The sequence below is a fragment of the Phoxinus phoxinus genome (genome assembly GCF_949152265.1).
Source record: "Phoxinus phoxinus genome assembly, chromosome: 14".
NCBI lineage: Eukaryota > Metazoa > Chordata > Actinopteri > Cypriniformes > Leuciscidae > Phoxinus > Phoxinus phoxinus.
Window position 1 is genome coordinate 30,770,488 of NC_136889.1, and position 25,992 is coordinate 30,796,479.

A 25,992-nucleotide genomic window follows, 5' to 3' on the forward strand; every position below is an offset into this window, starting at 1 on the left:
CATAGAGGTCGAAATGAGTCTCTTAGGCTGCACAGCAAAGAGCCAATCTGACAGTTCATTACAACATTAATCTCAGCATGTCCCAAACAGGCGTGATGGGATAAACCAACAAACGATAAAAGCTTTTGTCCTAACCAGCCACGATTACAAAACATTTAGTTTTTGCTTGGTTTCTATTAGGGAATTGATTAAAACCTATAAATAAACCCTGAAACCATAAATATATTAACACAATGAATGCCTGAATGAATGCAAACACACACACACACACACACACGAAAGTGTAGAAATTATTTTCACTCAGAAATTGCCAGTAAATTGCTGAAATAATTACAAAAAAAATGGCAAGTAGCATATCGGATTAAATAGGAAATGTTTAAGTAGAAAGACTTCAAGAGCATTTTAAAAGAGAATTTTTAAATATTTAATAATTTAAATAATATTGGTTTATAGGCATATTTTTAATTTAAGGCTTGCAGATTATTTCGATTGATGCATATTGGAATGTGCTCTGGATGTGCCACAGTTATAAATATAAATTGTGTCTTGTTATTCTGCTTAGCTCTGACTACAATACACACTCATCACTGCTTTGAAACTCTGGCTTGTCAAGCTATTATTTAAAGCAGTTACACTACAGTCAAAGTTCCCTTTTGAAAGAGTACTCTTGTGAAAAAGAATACACTTAAGCATACTTTTAAAATAATACTTATTGTGGAAATAAGACAGGCATGGGGTATTGGCTGGCTGGCAACAGTGGGCTCCGGGATGGCATCCGCCAGATAACCTGTGCTGGTGATGGGAACTGTGTTAGGTGATCATGGGTAGGATTACACACTCCTAAAGAAGACCTTTTAGCTAATACCTGCAGGCACCAACATTGTGCCTTAAATTGCTGGAAACGGTCTATAGGGACGTCTCAATAGAGTAATTCGACCAATAGTTGATGGTTTCCCACCATCATGCTATGGGCGGAGGAAACTTCTCACTAGTATCCGACCAGAAGAAGGTCAATGACCATTCAATGGAGCTTTGGCCCCATTAAGGCCTTTGAGACCTAGCACTGCTAACTCCTTTGGCAGCATCCGGTTTCTCTCTCAGATGTACTGGCATTGCCTCTCCTCTGATCAAGAGGGACCCGGACGAGAGAAGCCCTTGATAAGTGTTAAATCCCTGATAAACTTTAAGCGAAATTGAAGAACAAACTGATGTGACGTCATTTAGAACAAAATCAATTCAAAACGAAGTTACTTTGGGAGTTCGATACAGCTTGCCAAAACTAACTTCCTGGAAAAGTTCTCTCCGGCTGCTAAACACCTTTGTATAGATTTATCCGTCGTGGTCAGACGTCTGCTAGTAAAAACATGAACTTACTGAAGAGCTGCTTTATGATAGAACTTTAAGTTGTACCTCTGAAATGGACACTGACACTGTTTTTCATGTTTAATACTTTGAAGCAGCTTGATTTTAAACAATCTATTGTATAAAGTTCTAGGCTTTATATAAATAAATGTGACATGACTTTACTAGAGTGCAAATCAAATGCTTTTCTTACTCTTTATAAGCATGCTTGCTGTTGTTTTCATATTTACATATTTACATATTAACCGTCGCTCTCAGCAGAGTTGGCAGCATCGGATGTTCTCTTACAGTACATCACTGATCACATATTTCTAACTTTGTTTTACCCCTAAACTAAGAACATAAAAGAACCTCGCCGTGAGTATATCAGGCCTTTAAGACCACACAAGGTAGCTTAAACTGTCCTGGTGGTGACAAAAGTCCACTTGTCCTGACCACTTCTCCTGCAGAAGAAACTTGTGGCTGCATTTGGTGATAATTCTAGAGTGGGCGGGGCCAAGCCCATGCTGACCAATAAGGAGCTTCCACTTAGCACAGCACTACCAGAATGGGTGTACTAGTGTGGTTTGTGTTCTATTTCACTCAAAAAGTCCAGATACATTTTTTTGACCCACTTAAGTACTTATGTATATGTCATTTAATAAGTACTTTTACCCCCGGTTTCACATACAAGGCTTAAGTCTAGTCCCATACTCAAATGTATGCCGTTTTAAACTGAAAGAAACTTGCACTGGCATATCTTAAAATATATCAGTTCCATTGTTTTTCTCTAGATGCACATCAGTAATGTTTTTTTTTTTTCTAAGGCAAGTTTATAAAAGCTACTTAAATGAAAGTTAAATTGAACTAGGCCTAATCCTGGCTTAAGCCCAATTTATGCTTCTGCGTCGAACTCACGCCGTAGCTATGCCAGGCTGTGTGAAGTGCGCGTACCCTTCGGCGTACCCTGATGTGCACCTCTCCAAAAACGCATAAATTCTATGCGGACGCAAGCGCTGTGATTGGTCTGCTAGAACCGCTCCCTCGGGTTTCACACGCTCCCTCTGCATGTGTAATTGCGCGTCAACGTGGACAACGACGTTATAGAAGTATAAATCAGCCTTTAATATAAGCCCTGTCTGTGAAACCAAGCCTTATTGTTTTATAAATAAGAGTTCAATGTAATGTTTGGTTTAAGTGTATGGTAAACTAAAATATATTTGAATGTCATTTCTATTGAAACTTGTCTATCAAGTCTATCTCGGCGACCATCTTTGAAAAGCCTCTCAGTCATGCAAGTGCAGCTCCCTATCTCTTTGAATGGGAAACATCAAATTCTCCAAAACTGTTTGCTAAAGCTTACGATTAAATATTTGAAATCACCACTGAAATCTGACAACAACAGTCTCATAAATCTTGTTTCTAAATGCTTGAATCGTGACAAAAAAAAAAGAAAAAATGAATTTTTCAGGCTGGACCAAGCTAATGCGCAATCACAGTCTCAGAACTCTGATTGTTTCTATAGTAACCAAAGCTTCTAACGGCAGCTGAAGTGACGCGATGACTTTACCAGTTGACGATTTGCTCTTTTCTTATGAAGGCGGGACTGATTCCGCCATATTGGGCGTTGCACTTTCTCCCATTCATAATAATACTAGTGCACCTTCTTTCTGTATATAAAGTCTTAAGCCCCGTTCACACCGCCAGCGACACGCAGCGTCAAAGCGACACGATCCCATTCATTTCAATAGAGCGCTGGCGACTTCCGGCGACACGAGCGACCGTGACTGTTGGCGACAGAATGTGGGCGTGTCAAGCGACGGGTGACGTGCGACAAAAGTTAAGAAATTTCAACTTTATGCAAATGAGAAGCGATTTTCGCGAGCGACAACCAATAGGAAAGAAGACTTTCAGTGGAGCTCACGTCACCGTCTCGAGTGCAGAAAAGTCCGAGGGCGATTTCACTGTTTTATATGATTTGACTATAATCACATACATATAATAAAATGATGCATGGAAAAGAAACTGTCGACAGTCTCTGTGAGTTTAATTCATACATTTATAGTTTGAGTGTTGCAATTTTATGATGAAAGTTCATTTTACAGTTTCCCCATGTTGACTATTAGGGAAAGGAAAATTGGTTATTTGTCAAATTTGAATGACATTTTAGTAATTTATGACAGTGTGAGTGAGTTTAATTGATTGATTAATCAATTGTTAATCTAGTAAATGATTCTGAACACTGCTGTGGTAATATAAAAACACTCTCCCAACAGCATTTCGTTTCTTTTGAGCCTAATTCCTAGTAAAATTAAAAATGATATAGTTGTATATCACTTGTGATGGTATTTTGTATAGATATGACCAGACGTGCAGTCTACCAATAACATTAGAGCGACTTTACTACCAACGCCCACAAACGACTTCCCAGTACAGAGACTAGTGACACACAGCGACAAAGACGCTGGCAGTGTGAACGGGGCTTTAGTAAGACTCACTCATTGACCATTAGACTGATCAAATTACAAAGCAAAAGACAACAACCAGAAAGGAAAAATAACTTTCTAAACAAAGCAAGTTTGACAGGGCAGTTTGGCTGATTGATCCATCAGTCAGAAAAGATGAAATGCCTGCAACACATTGGACAGGTAAACTAAAGATTGATACAAACATTGTGAAAAATAAGCTTTCTGTACTCCGTAACCTCCGTACACCTCCTGTTGAGCGGCCCTTCAATCAACAGTGGCCATTTTTCCAGAAAGAGTGAGTGCTAAGTGTGTCCTGCCAATGAAGGTCAGCTATTAGCGGGGCGGTCCCGTGTAAACGCTCCTACCTGCTGCTCTCGCGTAAAGGGCGGCCGAGCGCCTGGAGAAACCAGACAATGAAGCCCAATCACCAACAACCACCATTCAAATCAAGGACTGATTGAAGTAGTGCCGCAATTACCTTCCTGAGTAGAGCTTTGTTTTCCCACCGTCCTCCATTCCACTCGTCTTCCTCCTCACAGATCTCCTCCATTTGTTTAAAAGGGCATCGACAAGGACAGGCTCTCACAATAGAAGCGGGAGAACCGGGTCAGAGAGGTGGGACACTGTTGACTTCCAGTCAAGTGAGTCTGGGTTTGCGAGTGAAGGGGGAGGACTGAAGAAATGGAAAGGAAATTGTCATGAGATTTCAGAGTTGTTCCTGCTTACTACACTAAAGTAACAAGGGTATTTGAGGTTTTCCGGAGGTTTTGAACAAGCTCTCTACCCGCCCCCGTTCTCCCAGCAGCCTCTCCTCATCAGTGCTCTTCTCCAGGGAATCTCAGGAAAACTGTACAGATCATACTGCACACCAAAAACTCAATAGCTTCTCTGCCTTTGACAAGTTTTTCCGTGCAATCCATGTTTACACTGCTATACCGTAGGGGGCGATGTTACGCACATCCTGAAATAGTACAGCATCTTGTGATCCAAATACAAGCAAAGAAAAAAGATCTGCACAAACCAGGAACGGATGTAAGCTAACGTGCATTCACCAATCAAAACATCCTAACGCTACAGAATGAGATGTCGGACCCATAAAGAAGTAACGACTGTGAAGCTTTGAGGGTGTTGATGGACGTGATCTACTCAATGTATGTTTTGATCATCGGTCTGAATCCGATACTTATGACAAAAAACAGATTTTCTCAGATTTAAAAAATAAAATAAAAATTTTAATGAAACATCCACATTCAAGTATTAATAAAAAAGACTGAATGAAGTTAGAATAATTTTATTTTTATTTCTTATTTACTGTTGTTTAAAAGCAAAGACTCTGTTCTTTCTTTTTTGGCCAATAAAAAAATGATGGAGGATGTATGGATAATCAAGTGAACTTTAGTTGCTTCAATCCAGTAAATGTTCATCTTGAAATTTTACATGCATACAATATAAAAGTTATTCTTATGTGAACTTTATAAAGGTCATCAAAGATTTCACATCAAAAAGACATGTGAACCATGACATGAAGGTGGACGCTTTAACTAAAAGTAATTTTACTTGTGTAGTAACATTTTTACTACGTTTTTGAAAAGTATAAAGTGTTAATCAGACGACAGAATGCATGTAGTGGATTCTGTAAAACAGGTTTTTCAGCAGTTTTGATCATGTTGATCATTTAGAGGCCTTAGACATTTGTGTATCAAATATGATACATTAAGCTTTGTAGGGTTTAGGATAAAAATAATCAGAATTGGTATCGGAAAATTCCCTCTCTGACCACTGTTCTGATTGGCTGTGATTGTATCACGGGAGCATTGTTCCCTTCAGTGTGGAAAGACATAACTTGTTAGTAGTGTTTTTCCTAAAGCACTTTTATAGTATGATGCAGAGTCGTGTAAACGCACCCTGTCAGTGGGATTGATGCCTCTGTGTCCTGCAGGACTCCGGTGCTGGTGTTTCAGTGTGCCGAGCGTCACGTGATCTGCCTGGACTGCTTCCACCTGTACTGTGTGACCAGACTCAATGAGCGGCAGTTTATCCAGGAGCCGCTGGTGGGATACTCCCTGCCCTGCGCAGGTAAACACACCTGAAGTGTTCAAGGACGTGAGCGTCTATTAGTGCGCGCACGTGTGTGTGTTTCTGTATTTCGTGTGTTTGTGTGCATAGGCTGCTGTGTTTGGCAGTGATTGATGGTGGTGTGTTGGTGGCTGCATTGAAGAGAAGATACTATCAAATTGTTCTCCTTCACTCTCTCACGCACACATTCGCACACACCGGGCCCTCGCCGTGCCCCCGTTGGCCCACCACATCCGTTAATGCCACCCGGTAATGGGGCTCCGGGGAGAAGCATTGACCCCCTATCAGGCAGAACACACCACCAATCTCTCAAACGCTGTATCTCTCTGTATCTACCGCTGTCTTGCTCTTGCACTCCTTCATTTGTTTCGCTGCCATTCTCCTCCTTTATTTTTCTCTTTTACTGATATTTTTTTGTTATTTTATGCTCTCAATACTTACAGTTTTGCTTCGGCTGCGTCTGGTTAAGACAGTCAATATCACTTTACAATACGGTTCCATTTGTTAAAATTAGCTCACTACATTAGTGTTAACATGAACTAACAATGAACACTTTTTTTATTAATCTTAGTTAAAGGTACACTATGTAACTTTTGGCCCTCGGTTAAAAAAACAAAACCGCGTAATGATGCTGAAAATTCACATTTGATCACAGGAATAAATTACATTTTACAATAAATTATAAATGGAAATATTTCACAATATTACTGTTTTGTACTTACATTTTTGTTCTAAATAAATGCAGCCTAGATATATAGACGAACAGACAGATAGCGCCATACTGGCGTGCGTGTGTGTGTGTGTGTGTGCGTGCGTTTGTGTGTGTGTGTGTGTGCGTGTGCGTGTGCGTGTGCGTGTGCATGTGCATGTGTGCATGTGTGCATGTGTGCTTGTGTTACTGTTGTGACAGCGTGTCTTTGTGGCCATCTATCACTGTGTGTGTGACTGCAGACTGGAGATTGTGTAGAAAGGTCAGACATCAGCCTCAAATGCCATTTCCACTTTTAAACAACTTTCAACAGTCCAGCCAAAACACGCTTGTCCAAAAGGCGCAGATGAAAGAGGCCAGGCACATCCGAGAAATGTGAAGAAATGATCGGCTGCCTCCGATAAACACGATTGTGTGAGCTCAAGAAGATTTTTCTCTGAAAATACAGCGGAAGCCAACGCAGCCTTAACCTTCTTTTGAAATGAGCTTTAACATAACACCATATTACAAGCTGACCTCAAAGGCTCAAAATCTCCACTTAACATTTAGTCACACACACACACACACACACACACACACACACACACACACACACACACACACACACACACACACACACACACACACACACACAGCATGATGTGATATCCCTCCTCTCCTGTTGCTTTATCTGAATCATTCACATTAAGAACAAGTTGAATTTTACAGATGCAAATGTGCTGAGAATTACAGCAGTAATGTACCTGTTCTTCATTTTACTCTAAATCAGCCCATTATTTTGAGTGGGTCACTCTGTGTATCGTGACAAATGGAATTGTCTGTGATCTTTTGAATCAAAAGAGTTCGATGTACTATGTAAACATGTTCTACTGTAATGTTCAGAACTCAAAACCTCCTCCACAGTTCAAAAATTCTGCAAAAATGGCTGTTCAGTTTTATTTTGAACAGTGTCCTCAGTAATTTCAGCCTGATCTTATTTGAGATCATTTCAGCAGATTATTTTGTGAACATATAATTTTTTTAATGTTATACGGGTTTTGCAAAGAGGTTCTTAGTGTCGGCCATAACCAATTTTAACCTATAATAAACAATATGGACACAAATACATTAAAATGCATTAATGCATAAATGCATATGTTTTCTACGGAGCCCCTAAGGGACCTTTGCAAAAATAGAAATATACAGACTATCACGAGAAACTATCGCGTGATCACGAGAAAATATTGCGTGATCACGAGAAACCATCGTGTGCGCACTAAAAACTATTGCGAGAAACTATTGTGTGATTGCGAGAAACTATTGTGTGATCGCTAGAAACTATTGCGTGATCGTGAGAAACTATTGCGTGATCGCAAGAAACTATTGCGTGATCGCGAGAAACTATCGCATGATCGCGAGAAACTATTGCTTGATCGCGAGAAACTATCGCGTTTGCACGAGAAACTATTGCGTGATCGCAAGAAACTATTGCGTGATCGCGAGAAACTATCGCGTGATCGCGAGAAGCTATCGCGTTTGCACGAGAAACTATCGCGTTTGCGCGAGAAACTATCGCGTTTGCACGAGAAACTATCGCGTTTGCACGAGAAACTATCGCGTGATCGCGAGAAACTATTGCGTTATCGCGAGAAACTATCGCGTGACCGCGAGAAACTATTGCGTGATCGCGAGAAACTATCGCGTGACCGCGAGAAACTATTGCGTGATCGCGAGAAACTATCGCGTTTGCACGAGAAACTATCACGTGATCGTGAGAAACTATTGCGTGATCGCGAGAAACTATCGCGTGATCATGAGAAACTATCACGTGCACACGAAAAACGATCGCGTGATAGTTTCTATATATATATATATATAAATATATTTTATATTTTTTTTTCTCGTCTGTATATATTTTTTTTTGCAAAGGTCACTTTAGGGGCTCTGTAGTTCTCAGTGCCCCTGTAATAAATCATCAATTAATAATTAATAAATTAAATTAGTCTATTATTAAAAAAATTATAATATAATATAATACAATAATATGTATGGTTTTAGAAACAATCTAGCTTTTTTTGTGTCATTTTTGGTAAAGAATGGAAAGACCTGACTAATTCTAATCACTTAAAATTAAGTATTGTCAATATCATTCTACAATTTCTACATGGATTGTGAAGCAACAGGTGACATTGCAGAAAGATATTTGGCCATTGCAAGTTGACTGAAAGAATAAACAAGACGTGCACTCCCCCTCGCTTTCTGTTCCAGCGGAAATAAAGTGCAACCCGACGCCCCCGTTTCTGATATACATCCTCTGATGCGAAGTAGCTATTTTGCTCTTTTTATTAAAATGTATATATATGCTTGTTGGTTTTGAACCCACTCACATCAAAGGCATGAATCATACCACTTATACTGATATTTGTATATTTATTCGTATATGTGCACATTTCATTTTTGATCATTTATTTTAATCTGGTAAAACTTTAGGTGCTAACTTTAGCTTTTTATCTTAAAGAGCTAGGGAGATTTGTTTATATAAATGAATGTATTTAAGTGATTTGACTGTCAAAATGACAAAAGAATCTGTAAAAAGTAGTTGAGTAACGTGCGTACACAGATATTTGAACTTAGAGTGTGTGTACACTAAAATCCACACCGACGTTCATATTTATAGAAACGGTCTTTGATGTGGAAAAGTGCTCAGCGCCATGTCAGGGTCTGGGCAGACGTACACACTTTCCTTGTGGCAGAGTCTGAGAACTGCAGGTATTTGGAAATCTCAAGTCAAGGATTTGGATGTTTACTGGTGCTATTTTATATGTTAATGACTTTAATTAGGTGGTGTTTACAAGGCAGAGATATGAAACCATTCAGCTGCACAAAATTTCAAGATCATTTACAATCTTGATTTTCACATCTGGAAGAGAGGTGGACGCACGTGTTTTTTTTTTGGTTTTTTTGTACGTTCGTTCTCTGAATCACACACTCACATTTGAGAAATGATCGTAAGATCAAGTGTAGGATGGTTTCTACGCAACATTTTATAAATCAGGCCCCTGATCTTGACTATGATCGATTTTGAGTCTGTTCCTCAAACAAATCAATCGCTTGGCCTCGGAACAATATTGGTATTTTTTTTATAAATTGTCACTGTAATTGACCCTTCGCAGGGAGCTTGATTGACAGGTGATCTGACCAATAATACTTCGCAATCCGCCATTTTGTTCAGACAAAGCAGTCAGGAGAGTTAGGCCCTGTCCCAAATGGCGCACTTCATGTGGACTTTTGGTCTCGTGGGCTTAAATTGCGCGTGCTCGCTGAGTCTACGAGTCCGTAGGCCGTCCCATTCATCATTTTAACGCTCTGAAGTGTGCTCAGCAGCGCCCCCTTTGTACTCTTGAAGCGATCTTCAGCGAAGCCCGCATGGATGCAGGCTTCACGCACTTTAACTACCCAGGAATCCTTGCGAAAGGCCAATCAGACAACGGATGGGAGGAGCTTTCGCTCACGGACAATTGTTAACATGTTAAAAGTCTGAGAAGAAAATATTTAAGTGTAAATATCATTATGTTTTGTATGACTAGGTGTACATTTTACCAGTTGTTACCTACAGTTAATACAAGCATTATGGTTGGTCATCAACCAGTGGTTGATGTCTCAAACATAAATGTATATTTAATATAAACAAATAGCTTGCTGAATAATAGGCTACGATCGCATTATGATTCATTAAATAAATAGAACCGAATCAGGGCTTTACTGAGTCATATGTAAATGTAGAAATATAATATTTAAACAACAACCGGGCCGTCTTCCTATTTCCGGCGTGACGATCGAGTCTGTCCCAAAAATACCTCTCAATGCGCCCTTGTGCACTCGCAAAAAGGGCCCTTTAGGTCTGCACTACATGACGTCACCAAAGTGTGGACTCTGAGGAAGTCCACAAGTCCGGAGTGTGCCATTTGGGACAGGGCCTTAGTAGATTAACATGGGAGGATTTGAACTTGAGAAGCGGAGTGTACTGACGTCTTTCCGCGGTTAAAACAACATTCCTCCTGATGTTCATTCATGTTTATTTGATGCTATAAATGAACTAGAAGGAAGAGATGATCGGTTCACGAGCAGCTTTAACTGAGGCGACACAGCGATCTGTCAGACACATTAAAGAGCCACAAAATGGTATTTATTATTTAAAAAAAAAAATTAAAGGACCAAATTTGATTATTTTGTTATAAAATTTTGTTATATCATATGTTTTAAATTATATTTTAAAACACAAATTTCCTGTGTATGTAAACATAGTTGGCAATAAAGCTCTTTCTGATATAATAAATGTTTAGGCTTTAGGGGTTTGGGTTGTGTGCTCAAAAAGTGTCATTTAAATTAAAATGATTGTTTCTGGTTAAATTGCAATTCATACCCCAACATATATGTAATATCGGCAAAATTATACCCCAATAAAATGTAATCTTAACGATAACATTCCCATACCCATCTGTGTATCGATGCCAAATGTTTCCAGTTCTCATGTTCAGTTTCTTTGGTTTGGAACAACATGAGGGTCAGTAATGATAATATTAACATTGCAGTCGTCTGCAAGCCCTCAATCAGACCTGTCATCCAATCAACAAATGATGAATAGAATCAAATCCCAACCCTGTTTTTTTTTTCTATTTTAATAATGTTTCACACAGTTATATGTCACAATACAGAAAAACATATCTGATGCTATATGTCCGCCGTCGGTGTATGAATGGGTGAATGTGAGGCAATGTAAAGCGCTTTGGTGGCCATTGGGTCTGTGAAAGCGCTATATAAATGCAGTCCATTTACCATGTGTCAGCTACACTGTACAAACTTTTCTCTAATTTTGGATGAAATTCCACCTTTTGTACAGTATCTTTTACATCTACATGTATTATTATTTCTGTCATTATATCAGGCATGTAGGAAGGCCACCTCCCACGAAAAAATCACAGGGATGCCCTCCACCACCTGCGGGAACCCATTTGAAACTCTCTCTCTCACACACACACACACACACACACACACACACACACACACACACACAGACACAGACACACGTACACACACACACACACACACACACACACACACACACACACACACACACACACACACACACACACGTACACACACCAATTACTGATTTGAGTAAATGTGAGTCAGTGAAGGGTTGGCTGTGTGTTTCTGTGTGTGGGCACACTTATCAGACAGTGATATGAGCGGAGTTGCATGTTAACTGGGCTCAGCCGCCGATGGCGAGTGAAACTCTAGATAAGGTGGAATTGCTGCAACACCTGTTGGAGGAAACCTTGACATTTTATCAACTCAAAAAATATCCTTAAATACCACAGACTGCCTGCAGCCACTCCTAACACCAGCCAGAGTCAACTCTGGAAAACATCCAACTCAAACTTATTTGCTGCTCCGCTCAGTTCACTTTAGCTCTTGCTAGTGCGGGTCTGGGGACGAATATATATATAGGCAAGGCAAGGCAAGTTTACTTGTATAGCACATTGCATACACAATGGTAATTCTAAGTGATGAATTAAAATAATCAAAGTAATTACAACAGATGCATAGGAATTAAAAATAGTATGCATAAGAAATAAAAATAATAATAAGAGATGAGATATAAAATATAAAATGTATAAAATGTATAAAATGTATAAAATGTATAAAATGTATATAAAATATATTAAGACAGTTTAAAATAAAAAAGGAGGATACTGAGGGCTAACATACTATTCTTAACTACCTGGATCACTAAGCTCGGGGATGCCCTGATTGAGATTGAGAGTCAGATTTGTGATTTTACACTAAAACTTACCGGCTTTAGTGTCTTCTCTCTCTCAGGGCTTGACATTCACTTTTTTTGCTCACCAGCCCCTGTGGCAAGTTGTTTCCCAAAGTTACTCGCCACTCAGCATTTCCACTGGGATCGATACCATGGGGAAAAACTGCCATATAGCTGTTGTAATATTATCTTGTCATTTAGCAGCAGGTATATTAGGCTGCTGTCACTTTAAGTCCTGACGCACTGATCTATTATAATGTTACACATGCGTTTTCTTTATCAACTGTTTACATTCACTTAAAACATGATTGACAGTGTTTACGTGAATGCTCGCCAAGACTGACATTTTAACATTATTTTGTGTGTATTTGACGCACAAAAACTCAAATTCAAATTGGATCGCACCATCCTCTGGTCGGCCTTCTGTTTCTTTAATATATAGTGAACTTAGTGATCACATTGCAAAGCCACTTTCTATTAAGTCTATCTGGAATCGTGAATTATCCGATTTGAATGTATCTGTCGACTGAGAGAGGGTGTAGTCTAATCTAATCTTAACTTCTAAAAACTTGGCTCATCCTCTTATCCATTTCAAAGTCATCCATATAACATACATAACTCCTTACAAGAGGTTTAAAATGAAACCACAATCAACCTATAGCCTTATCTGTAGCACTGTATCATCAGGTACTTTTCTTCATATGTGTTGGGAGTGTCCAATTGTTGTCAATCTATGGGCTAATGTAAACTTGGTTTTGTCCTCCTTACTACAAATTGATTACTTTCTAATCCAGGTTTATGTCTTCTCAATGATGATTCTGACTCCTGTATAAGTTCATTGCAAAAAAATAATGTTGTTTGCTGGGTTTACAGCTGCAAAGAAGACAATAATACAGAACTGGTTTACTCCGCACACTTGTGTGTAAAAACATATTGGATTCATAGCCTCCATAAAATAGTGACTTGAATGTACAACAGCACAAATTACCAAGGCTAAACCTAGTACCATTGATGCATTGCATTGCAATGTTTTTCTTCCAACATATTGGACTATATAAAGGTTTTTTTCCCCCCGCTCCTTCTTTCATATTGTTAAATTATTGATATATCTGTTGCCCCCCCCCCTTCCTTGTTTGTCTGTTTGAGTGGATGTTATTTTGTTATTTCTAAAGACAGTAAAGAGTTGATCACCCTCAAATACACATAAGTACACGTATTTGACACTCAAATAAACGTAAAAAGAACTCAATTTCGTACTGAGGCAGCTTTATGTGCATGCACTTGTGAGCATAAAATCTGCGGGAATGAGTAAAACTATGCTCAATACGCGCAATCCCACGGTGAAATTCAAGCCCGGTTACACCAACAATATTCATCCGGAGCAAATTAAACGAGTGAGTGAGGGGAGGCGAGAAAGCGCAGCTGGTATCATGTGTCTATTCTGTGGGAAATAAATAGTGGAAGCTTTTCAGATATTTCAGTATCAGTATGTATCGAAAAAGCTATATTTTTGACAACACAACATTGCACTTAGTTTATTATTTATTATTTATTATTTAAGAATTATTTTTTTTAAAAGACTACAATTGTAAAATGTATATATATATATAATATATATATATATTATAAAGTTCAACCCGCCAAAATGGTTAGTAGGAGACTAGGAGTAACTGCGTAACACACCACTGCTGGTGTGTGTGTGTGTGTGTGTGTGTGTGTGTGTGTGTGTGTGTGTGTGTGTGTGTGTGTGTGTGTGTGTGTGTGTGTGTGTGTGTGTGTGTGTGTGTGTGTGTGTGTGTGTGTGTGTGTGTGTGTGTTATATAACTGATTAATGCTTCTGTACATTGAGCTCGGAGATTATCATAGAAATCCTGCTTCTGGCCTTTATTAGTATTCATATAAGGATCAATGTCTTTGGTGTATAAGTAATCCACAGTAGACTGCTATCCGCTTTAGATGAATAATCCCAGAACTTTGTGCACGGTACATCAGTATTCCTGTACGGATGGCGTGATCTGCTGTAAATTTATAGGCCTGTTGGGATTTTTATCAGCTCTTTGCTCTATCTGTAAGTCTGTAAAGGCCTGTGCTGCTCAAGGTGTTCTGGAAGATTTTCTTGGAAGATTAATTTCCCTTCTTACTAAGGGAACAATGTCATGGAAATAAAATAAACAGTAAAGGTGTCATTTCATGGATGAAGGAGGGTTATTAGAAGGGAATCAGGAAGATAAGGCAAGGGAGAAACACAAGCAAGTGGTCGTTAGCATGTTAGCATTAGCCAGGACTATCAAGCTCCTTTCTGTTCCTTTGATGGGCATTCAAAAGAATCTGTATTTATACAGAAGAAAATACAGATTTGTGTCTGCTGTATTTTACATTACAGCTGAAGAATGTCACTAGTAAAGGGTTTGGGACTGTGTATTCTTGTATTCTTGTTTTCTTTATACAAAGTAATATACAGATGTTTTGCATCTTTTAAATGGGTGGTATAATGCCCTTTTCAAAAGATGTAAAATAAGTCGCTGATGTCCCCAGAGTGTGTATGTGATGTTTTAGCTCAAAAATACCCCACAGATATTTTTATATAGCATGTTAAAGTTGTCACTTTTTGAGGGTGAGCAAAAACATACCGTTTTTGTGTCTGTCCCTTTAAATACAAATGAGCTGCTGCTCCCGGCACAGTGGGTGGAGCTTCAAGAGCTTGTGTCCTTTTACCTCACACACACACATGCACTAAACATTTCAAAAACTTTTAGCCTTTATGTTCAAACTGGAGTCAGACAATGATGGAGAGACTCAAGAAGAAGTGACAACATGTAGATGACATTTCTGATTGGTTAGTGATGAATTTATGTTGCTGATGTGTAGTTATCTTCTAGTCATTGATTAGCATATTCTGTCATGATAATCTATAAATCGTGTTCCGGGGGCGGGGTTTATTTAAATTTTAGGGGTTGTGTGTCACTTACCCCGGGAGGAATGTCTTGTAGTCTCTACCAGCCGTTTGTTGTAGTCCTTAAAAAGCAATTTCTTTAAAAGCAAATTCCTCCCTTTGCTTTGAACTTTGAGCGTTGTAACTTTGCAGATGTTGTTTATGCTCAAACAGCAACATTACACACTAACTAAAGTTAGAAATGTGAAATCATGATCAACCACCCCTTTAAAGGTGCTCTAAGTAACTTATTTTACGTTAACCGAACAGCTTCGGAGTCAATGGAATAGTTATATGACTTTTTTCGGGTTGAATGGTGGTCGTCTCGCACCCCCCGAGCGCCTGTGAGCGGAAAGACCACACTTACAACTTTGGGCCGGCGGGCCTCCGCGTCAGGAAGTATCGCGTCATATCAAGTCTCGCGATGTAACAAATTGCACTGCACACGTAAGTATCATACACACATTCTAAGTATCATACATACCTCAGTGGACATGGCTCCGTGTGTTCGCCGGCGGCTTCTCTGAAAACAAATGCACAAATGCACGACCAGAGGGAGAAGATGGGAGGGTGGAAAGTTGCCAATGGTTTTACGACAGTTTTCTCAAATATCTATTCCGAAACTGTAGGGGGAGCTCTAAAAAGAAACCTGCGAGAAAACAGCGAAGAAATTTCCAAACCTACTGAGTGCTGCTTTAAATCAAATATTTCATTACAGTAGATGATTTAGCAGTGTCAGATATTTGTGGTGTTTATACAGCAGAATATAGTGTTTGGAACTGTATATTCATCAGTGAATCAGCATCATGATGGCATTTTCCTGCAGCTCCAGAGTGAAGTGCAGCTTATTCTGACCAAGGACTGTCTACAGTAGACACAAATAAATATGGTAGCATGTATGGTATTATTTGCTCCACCATAATTTGTCTGCAATGGTATAAAAAACAAGATAAGGACTGCACCATTTCATTGTGTTTTTCCACAGTTTTATGTTTCAGCGTAGCATTCCAGAAAGCTGAGTAACACATGGCCCCAGCAGCCATGTCACCCAGTAGTCCAAGACCGGTTGCCTACTGAAGCTAAGCAGGGCTGAGCCTGGTTAGTACCTGGATGGGAGACTCCTGGGAAAACCAGGTTGCTGCTGGAAGAGGTGTTAGTGAGGCCAGCAGGGGGCGCTCACCCTGTGGGCTGTGTGGGTCCTAATGCCCCAGTATAGTGACGGGGACACTATACTGTCAAAGAGCAACGTCCTTCGGATGAGACGTTAAACCGAGGTCCTGACTCTCTGTGGTCATTAAAAATCCCAGGATGTCCTTCGAAAAAAAGTAGGGGTATAACCCCGCAATCCTGGCCAAATTTGCCCCTTGGCCTCTGTCCATCATGGCCTCCTAATCATCCCCATATACTGATTGGCTTCATCTCTGTCTCCTCTCCACCAGTAAGCTGGTGTGTGGTGGGCGTTTTGGCGCAATATGGCTGCCGTCGATCATCCAGGTGATGCTGCACATCGGTGGTGGTTGAGGAGATATCCCCCGTCCACATGTGAAGCGCTTTGAGCTCCCAGAAAAAACGCTAAAATTATTAAATTATTATGACGGAAAATAACTGATTTTCCCACTGGAAATTTCTTGAGAGTAGATGGAGTGGAAAAAAAATAGTCATATCTTTCTTCTACAGTGATTCTCTCGCTTTCTCAGTACGACTAGCTGTCAAAAGAAAGATCTTCTGGATTTGAACATTCGCTGTACGGTATATGATTCTGCAGTTCACGGGAGGGCTTTGATACAAACGGACCCTGGAATCGCAGCAGTGCTCAGGTACGCCCCTCATGGCAGAAGGTTACAGTTCGCCCCTGAATATTAAACTTTTTCTCCTCAGACAAATGAGTTGTGGTGCTCCGATGAGGCCTTCTCTCAGTTATACAGACACCCACACGGGTCTGCAGGTCGACTGGCTTTGAACTTGTGAAGCTCAAAGCCTGGCCTCTGTGGCACTAGGTGCTTGTTCTTTGTGCTTTATGTATAATGTGATAAAGCGGGCTGGGTTTTGAGGGGAAAACCCAACCGTTAAATAATAGAATACAAAAAAATGTGTAGACTTCTCCGAAATCCTTACCAGTGAAAGATGAATGAAAGAAAAGCAGCTCTTTTATATGAGACCCAGGCCGGCTGTCTAGCAGCCAGTCGTCCAGCTCATGCTGGGTTCGGTTCACGCAGACAATTCAAGGGAACATTGTGACATGAGTTACACACATGTTCATACAGTACCGTGATATTCTCGATTATAGCCTATTTGAATACAAACGCTGATGGAAATGTTATTTGTCGAATAAATAATGAATCCATTTTGTCTAGCAAAACTTTGTTCGCAAATGTTGGCTTGAATGTTGTGCGATTCAGTGCGAAAATGAATGGAAACCCCTTCAAATGTCTCAAATCAATTCGAAATACCAATTTGATCGCAAAACAGCATGTCACGTCATTATTCGCTTTAAAGCCGTTGGATGGAAACACACTTTCACCAGCTTTATTCGCATGAGGTTTTTTTTACCGAACTTCAGATAATTTGATTGACAAGTGGATGGAAACTTAGCTAGTGTCTGTGTCACATCCGATAATCTCCCCGTAAACAGCTGGGAGAATATCGGATGTGTATCAGTGTATTGGATCCATGTCATTAATGTTAATCAAACTCAGTGTTCTTGACTGAATAACTTTAATAGCTTTAATAAGGATAAATATATATTTATATTTCAATAAATACAATATTTATTGTTTGGCAATAGCCAACAATACATTGTATGGGTCAAAATGATCGATTTTTCTTTCATGCCACAAATCATTAGGATATTAAAGCAGCTCTAGGTTACTTTTTAACCTTAATAATATATTTCCAAGTCTCTTGTGATGGTACATCGACTTACAATAGGTTGAATGACACGTCTGCCATAGCCTGACGGGGTCTGTAGCGTTTTTAATCGTACTTTTAAACTTCGGGTTTCGGGTAGTAACCGGCGAACAAAGAGAACTACAAAATTCGACTGCTTTACGGCATATACGTCACTTCCACCACCACTTCCTTAAAATCGGACGTGCGAGCCAAACTAGCATTTGTTTGCCAAATATTATAGTCATGGACGAAGCAGCACAGAAAAGCAAGAAAGCAAAGGTTTTGTCGGAGGAAAGCAAAAAGAGGAAACGAGAAAGTGATCGCATTAAAGGATCAACATTGGGCTAGCGTTTCTCGCTGGCAAGCTGAAGGAGGAGGAGGGGTTCCCGATGCCACCCGTCCCGGTTCTCCAGGAATTGTTCTCTTTTTTGAGCGACAGTCCCAGAAAATTAATATTCTTTCCCGGGACACGAATTGTCCCGTTTTTTTTTTGTGAAAATGTACTTCTAAAGTAGAATTTCCTGGTTTCAAATTAAACCGTTTCGTCTACTGTTACTGTGTTTTCTTCATAGTTGTGTACAGTACATCCAATCCTGTGTCCGTAAACGGGTAAAAACCATGGTAAAAACGGGTAAAACAGTGGATTGGCCAATGTCAGGCGTTTACTTTTATTTGATTGGAAGCTCAACTTATCGCCTAGCAACTGCCTGTGCTGTCGGTCGGTCGGTCGCGCGCGCGCGCGCATCAACACACATCCAAGATGATGCAGTGTGAGTTTAGTTGCTAGCTAGCTTTTTAAAAACTGTCTATTTACATCTATTGTGTGAAATGGGGAGAGAGACGGACGAGGAGGATAACACAACAACATCGGATGAGCCACCAGTGTCAAAGAAAATACTATTTACAACCTACAACTCAGACCCCCAAAAATAATAATAATCTGAGTGTCCCGGTTTTTCACAAATCAAAGGTGGCAACCCAGCCGATGCGGACTTTCAAATATCAAATGAAAGCCTATGTCTAAAGGGTGTGTACAAGTTTGATAGGGGCTACATTCTTGCAAGTAAATTTATAAGATGTACAAAATCATATTTTAGGATACCTAACATGTCTGTGATATTTGTTTATTTGTCTTGCCTCAAGCTATAATGCAAATCGATTTGTAAAATTTGCAGATTCATCTATGGTAGCTTGATATTATAATATTGACGAGATATGGTTATTATATCTACCACTCAAACATTGCATTGAAGTATCATATAGATTCAGTAAAACGGTAACCAATAGACTAGGCTACTATAATGACGCTGGCTTGTAAACGTGAGCATCGCGATCATTTGTCGTTTGAAAAAAAATAAAACCCATGAAATTATATTCATATCATGACATGCTGAAATATATGCCACTGTACCTGGATGAAGACATTTCACACGCGACGCAAGCAGAACACCTGCATGTGAACTCCTCCTACAGTGTTCTGGGCTATCATGGTTGTCAACAAATGCACGTGCATGTATGACAGGGTTTACGACAGTAGTAGAGGACAATACTGTTTCCCAACTGTAGGGGGACCCCGAGAGCAAAAGTTACCTGGTGTTACTTTAAGTAAAGATCATGTTCCAATAATGGCGCTTTTCCACTGCATGGTACGGCTCGGTTCGGTTCGGTACGGTTCAACACGGCGCGGAGCGGTTCGGTTCGCTTTGCTTTTCCACTGCGTGGTACGACTCAACTCGGTACGGCACGGTTCGGTTTGCTTTAGCTCGGTTGCTTTTCCACTGCAGTTAGTACCGCTTCAAAGTGGGTGGGACTGATCGTTAAGTTGTATGTCTGGTGGTAGCCGTGTGCGGCTAAGAGCTGTGCTACTTCCGCTCCTCGGCAACCAACGAGAGGAACGTCTGCACCTCGTCCACTGACCACGATTCAGCCATTTCTTGTTTGATTTTTTTGAACTTTTTTTGTCAAGTAAAAACTCTAAAAACAGGTGCTACCGCGTTTGCTGTTGTCTGGCTATTTAAATATAGCGGGTTTAGTGTCTCGTGTAGCAAATATACAATGACGCTGAAGTGACGATTCTGTCTGACCAATCAGTGATCTGCAGTGTTTTCACGTCACGTTTAGTATCGGTACGGTACGCTTGGAACCTCAACAGAGGTGGTACCATTTAAAGCGAGCTGAAGCGAGCCGTACCGTACCGTACCATGCAGTGGAAATGCGCCATAAGAGAGCCGTACCGAACCGAGCCGTACCGTACCATGCAGTGGAAAAGCGCCAAAGCGTGCCGTGCCGTACCGAACCGTACCGTACCATGCAGTGGAAAAGCGCCATAAGATATTTTGTAAATTTCCTACTGTAAATATATAAAACATGTATTTTTGTGAGTGGATCCAGCACAATCGTGAACATAAATGCACAACTTTAAAGGAGATTTTCTCAATGTTTCGATTTTTTTGCACCCTCAGATTCCAGATTTACAATAGCTGTATCTCAGCCAAATATTGTCCTATCTTAACAAACCACACATCAATGGAAAGCTTATTTGTTCAGCTTTCATGTGATGCATAAATCTCAATTTAAAAAAAATTGACCCATGTGACTGGTTTTGTGGTCCAGGGTCACATATGTCACATCAGTAAATCTGTGTCTGTATTGAATGTTCAAACCTTAATATCATTAATATTAACTGGTTAATAGATGTTTTCATAATGAGTTTGGAAATTTGAGAAAAATGCTTAATGCATTGCAATTTAACTAAACCCATTAGATTTTAGTCGACTACATCTACTGTTGATCTTTATAGTTGATATTTAGTTGACTATTATAGTTGATATTTAGTTGACTATTATAGTTGATATTTAGTTGACTAAAACTAGACTAAAACAAACAATTCAGATGACTAAACCTAAATGGAGTTTTAGTCAAGACTATGACTAAAACTTAATCAAAATTTGCTGTAAAAATGAACACTGCATCTGATAACAGATCACTCTAAATTATAATGTAAACATGCATTTTTTGTAAAGCTGCTATATACAAATAAATGTGAATTTAATTGGTCAGTGGCGCTAAAAGGTTAATTGTCTATCAATTTAAAATAATGTTCTACCTACACTAAACCCTAGTGTAAACCTAACCAGTGTTACAGTGTTAACTAAAGCAAACATGAGATGCATTTTATCTTGATTCTTTGACATCTTTGAGCTGTTGTATTGTGATTCGTGTTTAGCGGGACTTGTACCCGCTTCACATCGCAAGTGCAGTGCTGGACCAGGTTTACAAATCATGCGTTTCGAGGTCATAACATTTTGCCCGGAACCATGTAAAAATAAGTCGTTGATAATCTGTTCCTTTAATAATAATTTGTGTGAAAAGGAATACAATGTGCTGCTGTTTTACTGACACTGCTGGTCGTTTCAACTGGAAACTAGACACTGCAGTTGATTGTAGATTTTTTTGAGACTTTTCAAAAAAGTAGAGAGGCAAAAACAAACTAAAATCCCCCAGTGAGCCAAGGTTGATTCTTTTTAGCAAACATGAGACTTGAAGTTCTTCTTGTTGAGCAGATATTTTGTTGAGCTTGCTACTCTTTCAAAATTGTTCATGACTACTGACCTAACTATGGCTGGAGTCCTTTTAAAGTTATTTGAACGTTTTTCTAGGATCTTTTGAGCCATCATTGTGTTGTTGTGCCCGTTGAGAAATGCTGGCCGGTTGGGCCTTTCATCACTTCTCCGTTTGGATGCTTCACACTGACTATAGTTTAATGGAGTCCAAGAACGCCAGAAATGACTTCGTAACCCTTTCCAAAATGATACATCTCCACTTTTTTCCTCAGCTGTTTTATTATTTCATGTAACACAGCACTGTGTACCTGAGGTGGCTTCTTCTTTATTGAAATCTCCAATATATGTGTGATTTAAACTCAACAGGGCTGATTTGAGTAAACTCTGTGTTTGTGCTTTTCCGAATATCCAACCAGAAAGTTGCAAAGTTTAACTTTTTGCGATTTTTTATTATTATTTCTGACCATGACAGGATTCCATTGGCTGATGCTTGAAGTGTGTATTATAAGTAAACACAATCTCTGTTAGCTTTGGAGGTGTCAGCAAAGACTCAAACACATTGTGGAAGATAAATGATGCTGTGCAAAGCTAGCATTTGTTCTGCAGGTGTACGATTATCAGCAGAGATCATGTATTGTTTTACAGCTGCTGCTGCTGCACATGTGTGCTAAATGGCTTTACTGTCATTATTGTGGGATTTGATGCTTTTATTTGCTTCTTGTTGATTAGTAATCATCTCCCGGGGGCCGCCATGTTCTTTTGACATCATACATCCGCATCATGGAGTTTAGAATTTACACAGTTTCAAGTATCTTCTATCATCTTCTTCTATCATCTTCTTCTTCTTCTATCTTCTATCATCTTCTTCTTCTTCTACTATCTTCTATCATCTTCTTCTTCTTCTACTATCTTCATCTTCTTCTTCTTCTTCTATCTTCTATCATCTTATTCTTCTTCTACTATCTTCATCTTCTTCTTCTTCTTCTATCTTCTATCATCTTATTCTTCTTCTTCTATCTTCTATCATCTTCTTCTTCTTCTACTATCTTCTATCATCTTCTTCTTCTTCTATCTTCTATCATCTTCTTCTATAATCTTCTTCTTCTTCTTCTACTACTTCTTCTTATTCTTTTTCTTCTATTTTCTTCTTCTTCTATCTTCTTCGTCTTCTATCCATCTTCTTCTTCTTATTATTATTATTCTAGGCTACCAAATAACCAACATGTCACTTTTCAGTGAAGATTCAAGATGGATTTTCCTGTAAAAACCACATCATAACATACATTTCAATTAAATCGCTAATCATTCACATGGTCATTAGTGCTCAAACCCTGATGTTTGCGGCTATAGTCTTATCTATTATGCAATATGTGTGTATGAATGTGTATATATATATACTTTTTGGGGCCAGTGTGCACTGACAAACACACATTTCAGGGAAGGGACCGAACAAGACCCCTTCCACCCGCATCCTGACAGCAGGAGATTAATGATAATGTGTCGAGTGAAACAGCCGGGCTCCCAACAGTACAGTGTGACATTTCAGTTATGCAAGACTGGTAAGGTTAAAATAGAGCCATCAGAAAGAACGATTGGTTTGGAAATAGCTTCATCCTAATAGAGCGCTGTTTCGCTTTCTTTATAGCAGAGAAGTTGAGATGGCTGAACTCCGAAGGACCTGATTAGGACACAATGGAAACTGTTTCAACATTAATGCGAGAGAAGTGACTATAGGGTTTTTAATACGGTCTCTTAAACACCAACTCAGGGCCCAATTACTGACAAAAACGAAGCTGACTCACTGACAGCAGGGCATTATGGGCCAGCTAATACCAGAGCTGTTGACGTGAAGCTCGTGGCTGACACTGAAAACCTGATACTCTAATGTGTAGCACTCGCTGAAACCCGCCACATTATGCAGAAACGCTGCCGCTAATGTGCTTCTTTTGACACATGGGATATTGAAAGCCTAATTTCAAGAATTATGTTGAATGGCTTTATTAAATGGCTGGGATCTAAAACAAAGCCTATTTTATCATAAACTCTGATGCCTTCTGAATAGCTTAGCGTATTTGTATCCTGGGTGATAATCTATTTTCTGCATTTTGATAACTGTCAATATATTGATTATGCATTGGTCTTTAATTGGTTATTGATTTCAGAAGAGCATTTTTTCAACCTAGCACTGTTTATTCAAAATATTTGAAAGAAGCACATCTAATTACGTTCTTCCCATGAAATTAAATGAAGGCAATACAAAAAATATGTATTTAATAGTTTTCCTGTACTGTATATGCACCAATATACCAATCCAAAATAAGTCCTCTTCTTCTCACAGAGGCTGCATTTATTAGATCAAAAATACAGTACAATGGTAATATTGTGAAATATTATACTGTTTAAACATATGTTTCTATTTAAGTACATATTTAAAATGTTTTATATGTATAATAGTTTTCAGCATCATTACTCTAGTCTTCACTCACATGATCCCTCAGAAATCATTCTAATATGATGATTTCTTATTTCTTCTTATTATTATTAATGTTGAAAACAGTCATGTTGCTTCATATTTTTGTGGAAACTGATTCATTTTTTTTGTGTCAAGATTCTTTGATTAATATAAAGTTCAAAAGAACAGCATTTATTTGAGACCGAAATCTTTTGTGACAATATAAAAGGCATTTACTGTCACTTTTGATCAATTTAATGAGTGATTGCTGACACAGAATTGTACTGACACCAGTCTTTTGAACTATATTTCAATATAGTGAATATATTATTATATATATATATGTAATATATATATATATATATATATATATATATATATATATATATATATATATATATATATTCAGTATATATTATTCAGTATTTAATTTTACTAAAACTTTTCAATACTTGAAAATGCTATTGAGATATGGGAGAGCGGGACACAACCTAACGTGGGGCTAGTTGTAACACACTTGTTTTAAATACTTCCACACATGCCAGCATGACGGAACTTAGTGCATTTACTAGTTGCTATATCAAGACAAAAATAAACATTTTGTGCCAAAATTCAGAAAACTTTAAAAGATATCACATTTCTTTAACCATATCAAAAGTAAATTTCTTACTTATGTTAATGGAAAACTGGTTTTTCTTACTTGTTTTTCTTACAAATGTTCTTTGTGTGTATTTAAAGTGAGACAAATCTTAATGTTATATCTGTTATTTAACAGTTGAGATAGTTCTTTAATGATTTAACCAGCAGAAAACACTATAGCTGGGGACGTAGCTATTAGAACTATGCTATTCTATTCTATACTTTAGTGAATTCCATGAAGAAACCATGAGAAAAAAGGTGAATAAAAAGTAAAACTGAGTCAAAGTTCAGAAATTATTATTATTATTATTATGTTTTGTACTATTTTGTATATATATCTATATATATATATATATATATATATATATATATATATATATATATATATATATATATATATATATATGTATGTATATATGCGGTGTGTTTGTTGTCAAACTCAAACATTTTTTTTTTTAAATTATACATTTTTTTCATTATTTCATATGAAAAAGTTAATAATTTTATATTGAGTAAATATTTTAGTTTGTCATGTATATATTTTTTTATTAGGTGAGATAACATTTTAAGCTGTCATATGGTCATGTTACAACGTACTTCACCTATGGGGGATGTTGTCACATTTCACTTCCATTCTTTCGGGTTAAATCAAGAAAAACAGTATTAATGAAACAAAACCACATAATTGTACTAGACGTGTGAAATAAATGCAGGAAAAATTAAATACTCTGAACCATAAGTAAGTTTACACAAACTGAGAAAGTCAAAAAGCACTAGGCCGTGCCGCGCTCTCCTCTACTTCTTGATTGAGGATGCAAACAACAAAGTGACTCGTGGAAATAATTTGACATTTACTCACTCTAATGTTGATGTTGTTACTGAAGTTTAAATCCAGGGACGAGATGATCTTAAGTCATGGATCTTAAAGGTATGGTTAGTAACTTGAACACTCAAATGAATAGTGCAATAAAATAATATAAATAAATATTTTTTTTAGAAAGATACAAGCGAGATTGAATATTTCCTAAAGATAAATTAATTTGATTCAGTAATTTTATGCTTTTTGATCATCTAAAATGGGAAAGTCTGAAAGTGTGCAAACGTAATTCACAATGGCAGT

At 38.4% G+C, this 25,992-nt stretch overlaps 1 protein-coding gene across 1 annotated transcript in view; it reads left to right on the forward strand.

The window, feature by feature from the left end:
- prkn (parkin RBR E3 ubiquitin protein ligase) overlaps nucleotides 1–25,992 on the forward strand; it is a 175,050-nt gene that overhangs the window by 99,615 nt on the left and 49,443 nt on the right. Inside the window, exon 7 of the mRNA XM_079634640.1 lies at nucleotides 5,749–5,885. Within this exon, the coding sequence (XP_079490766.1) occupies nucleotides 5,749–5,885 (137 nt within the window). The remainder of the gene's footprint in view (nucleotides 1–5,748; nucleotides 5,886–25,992) is intronic.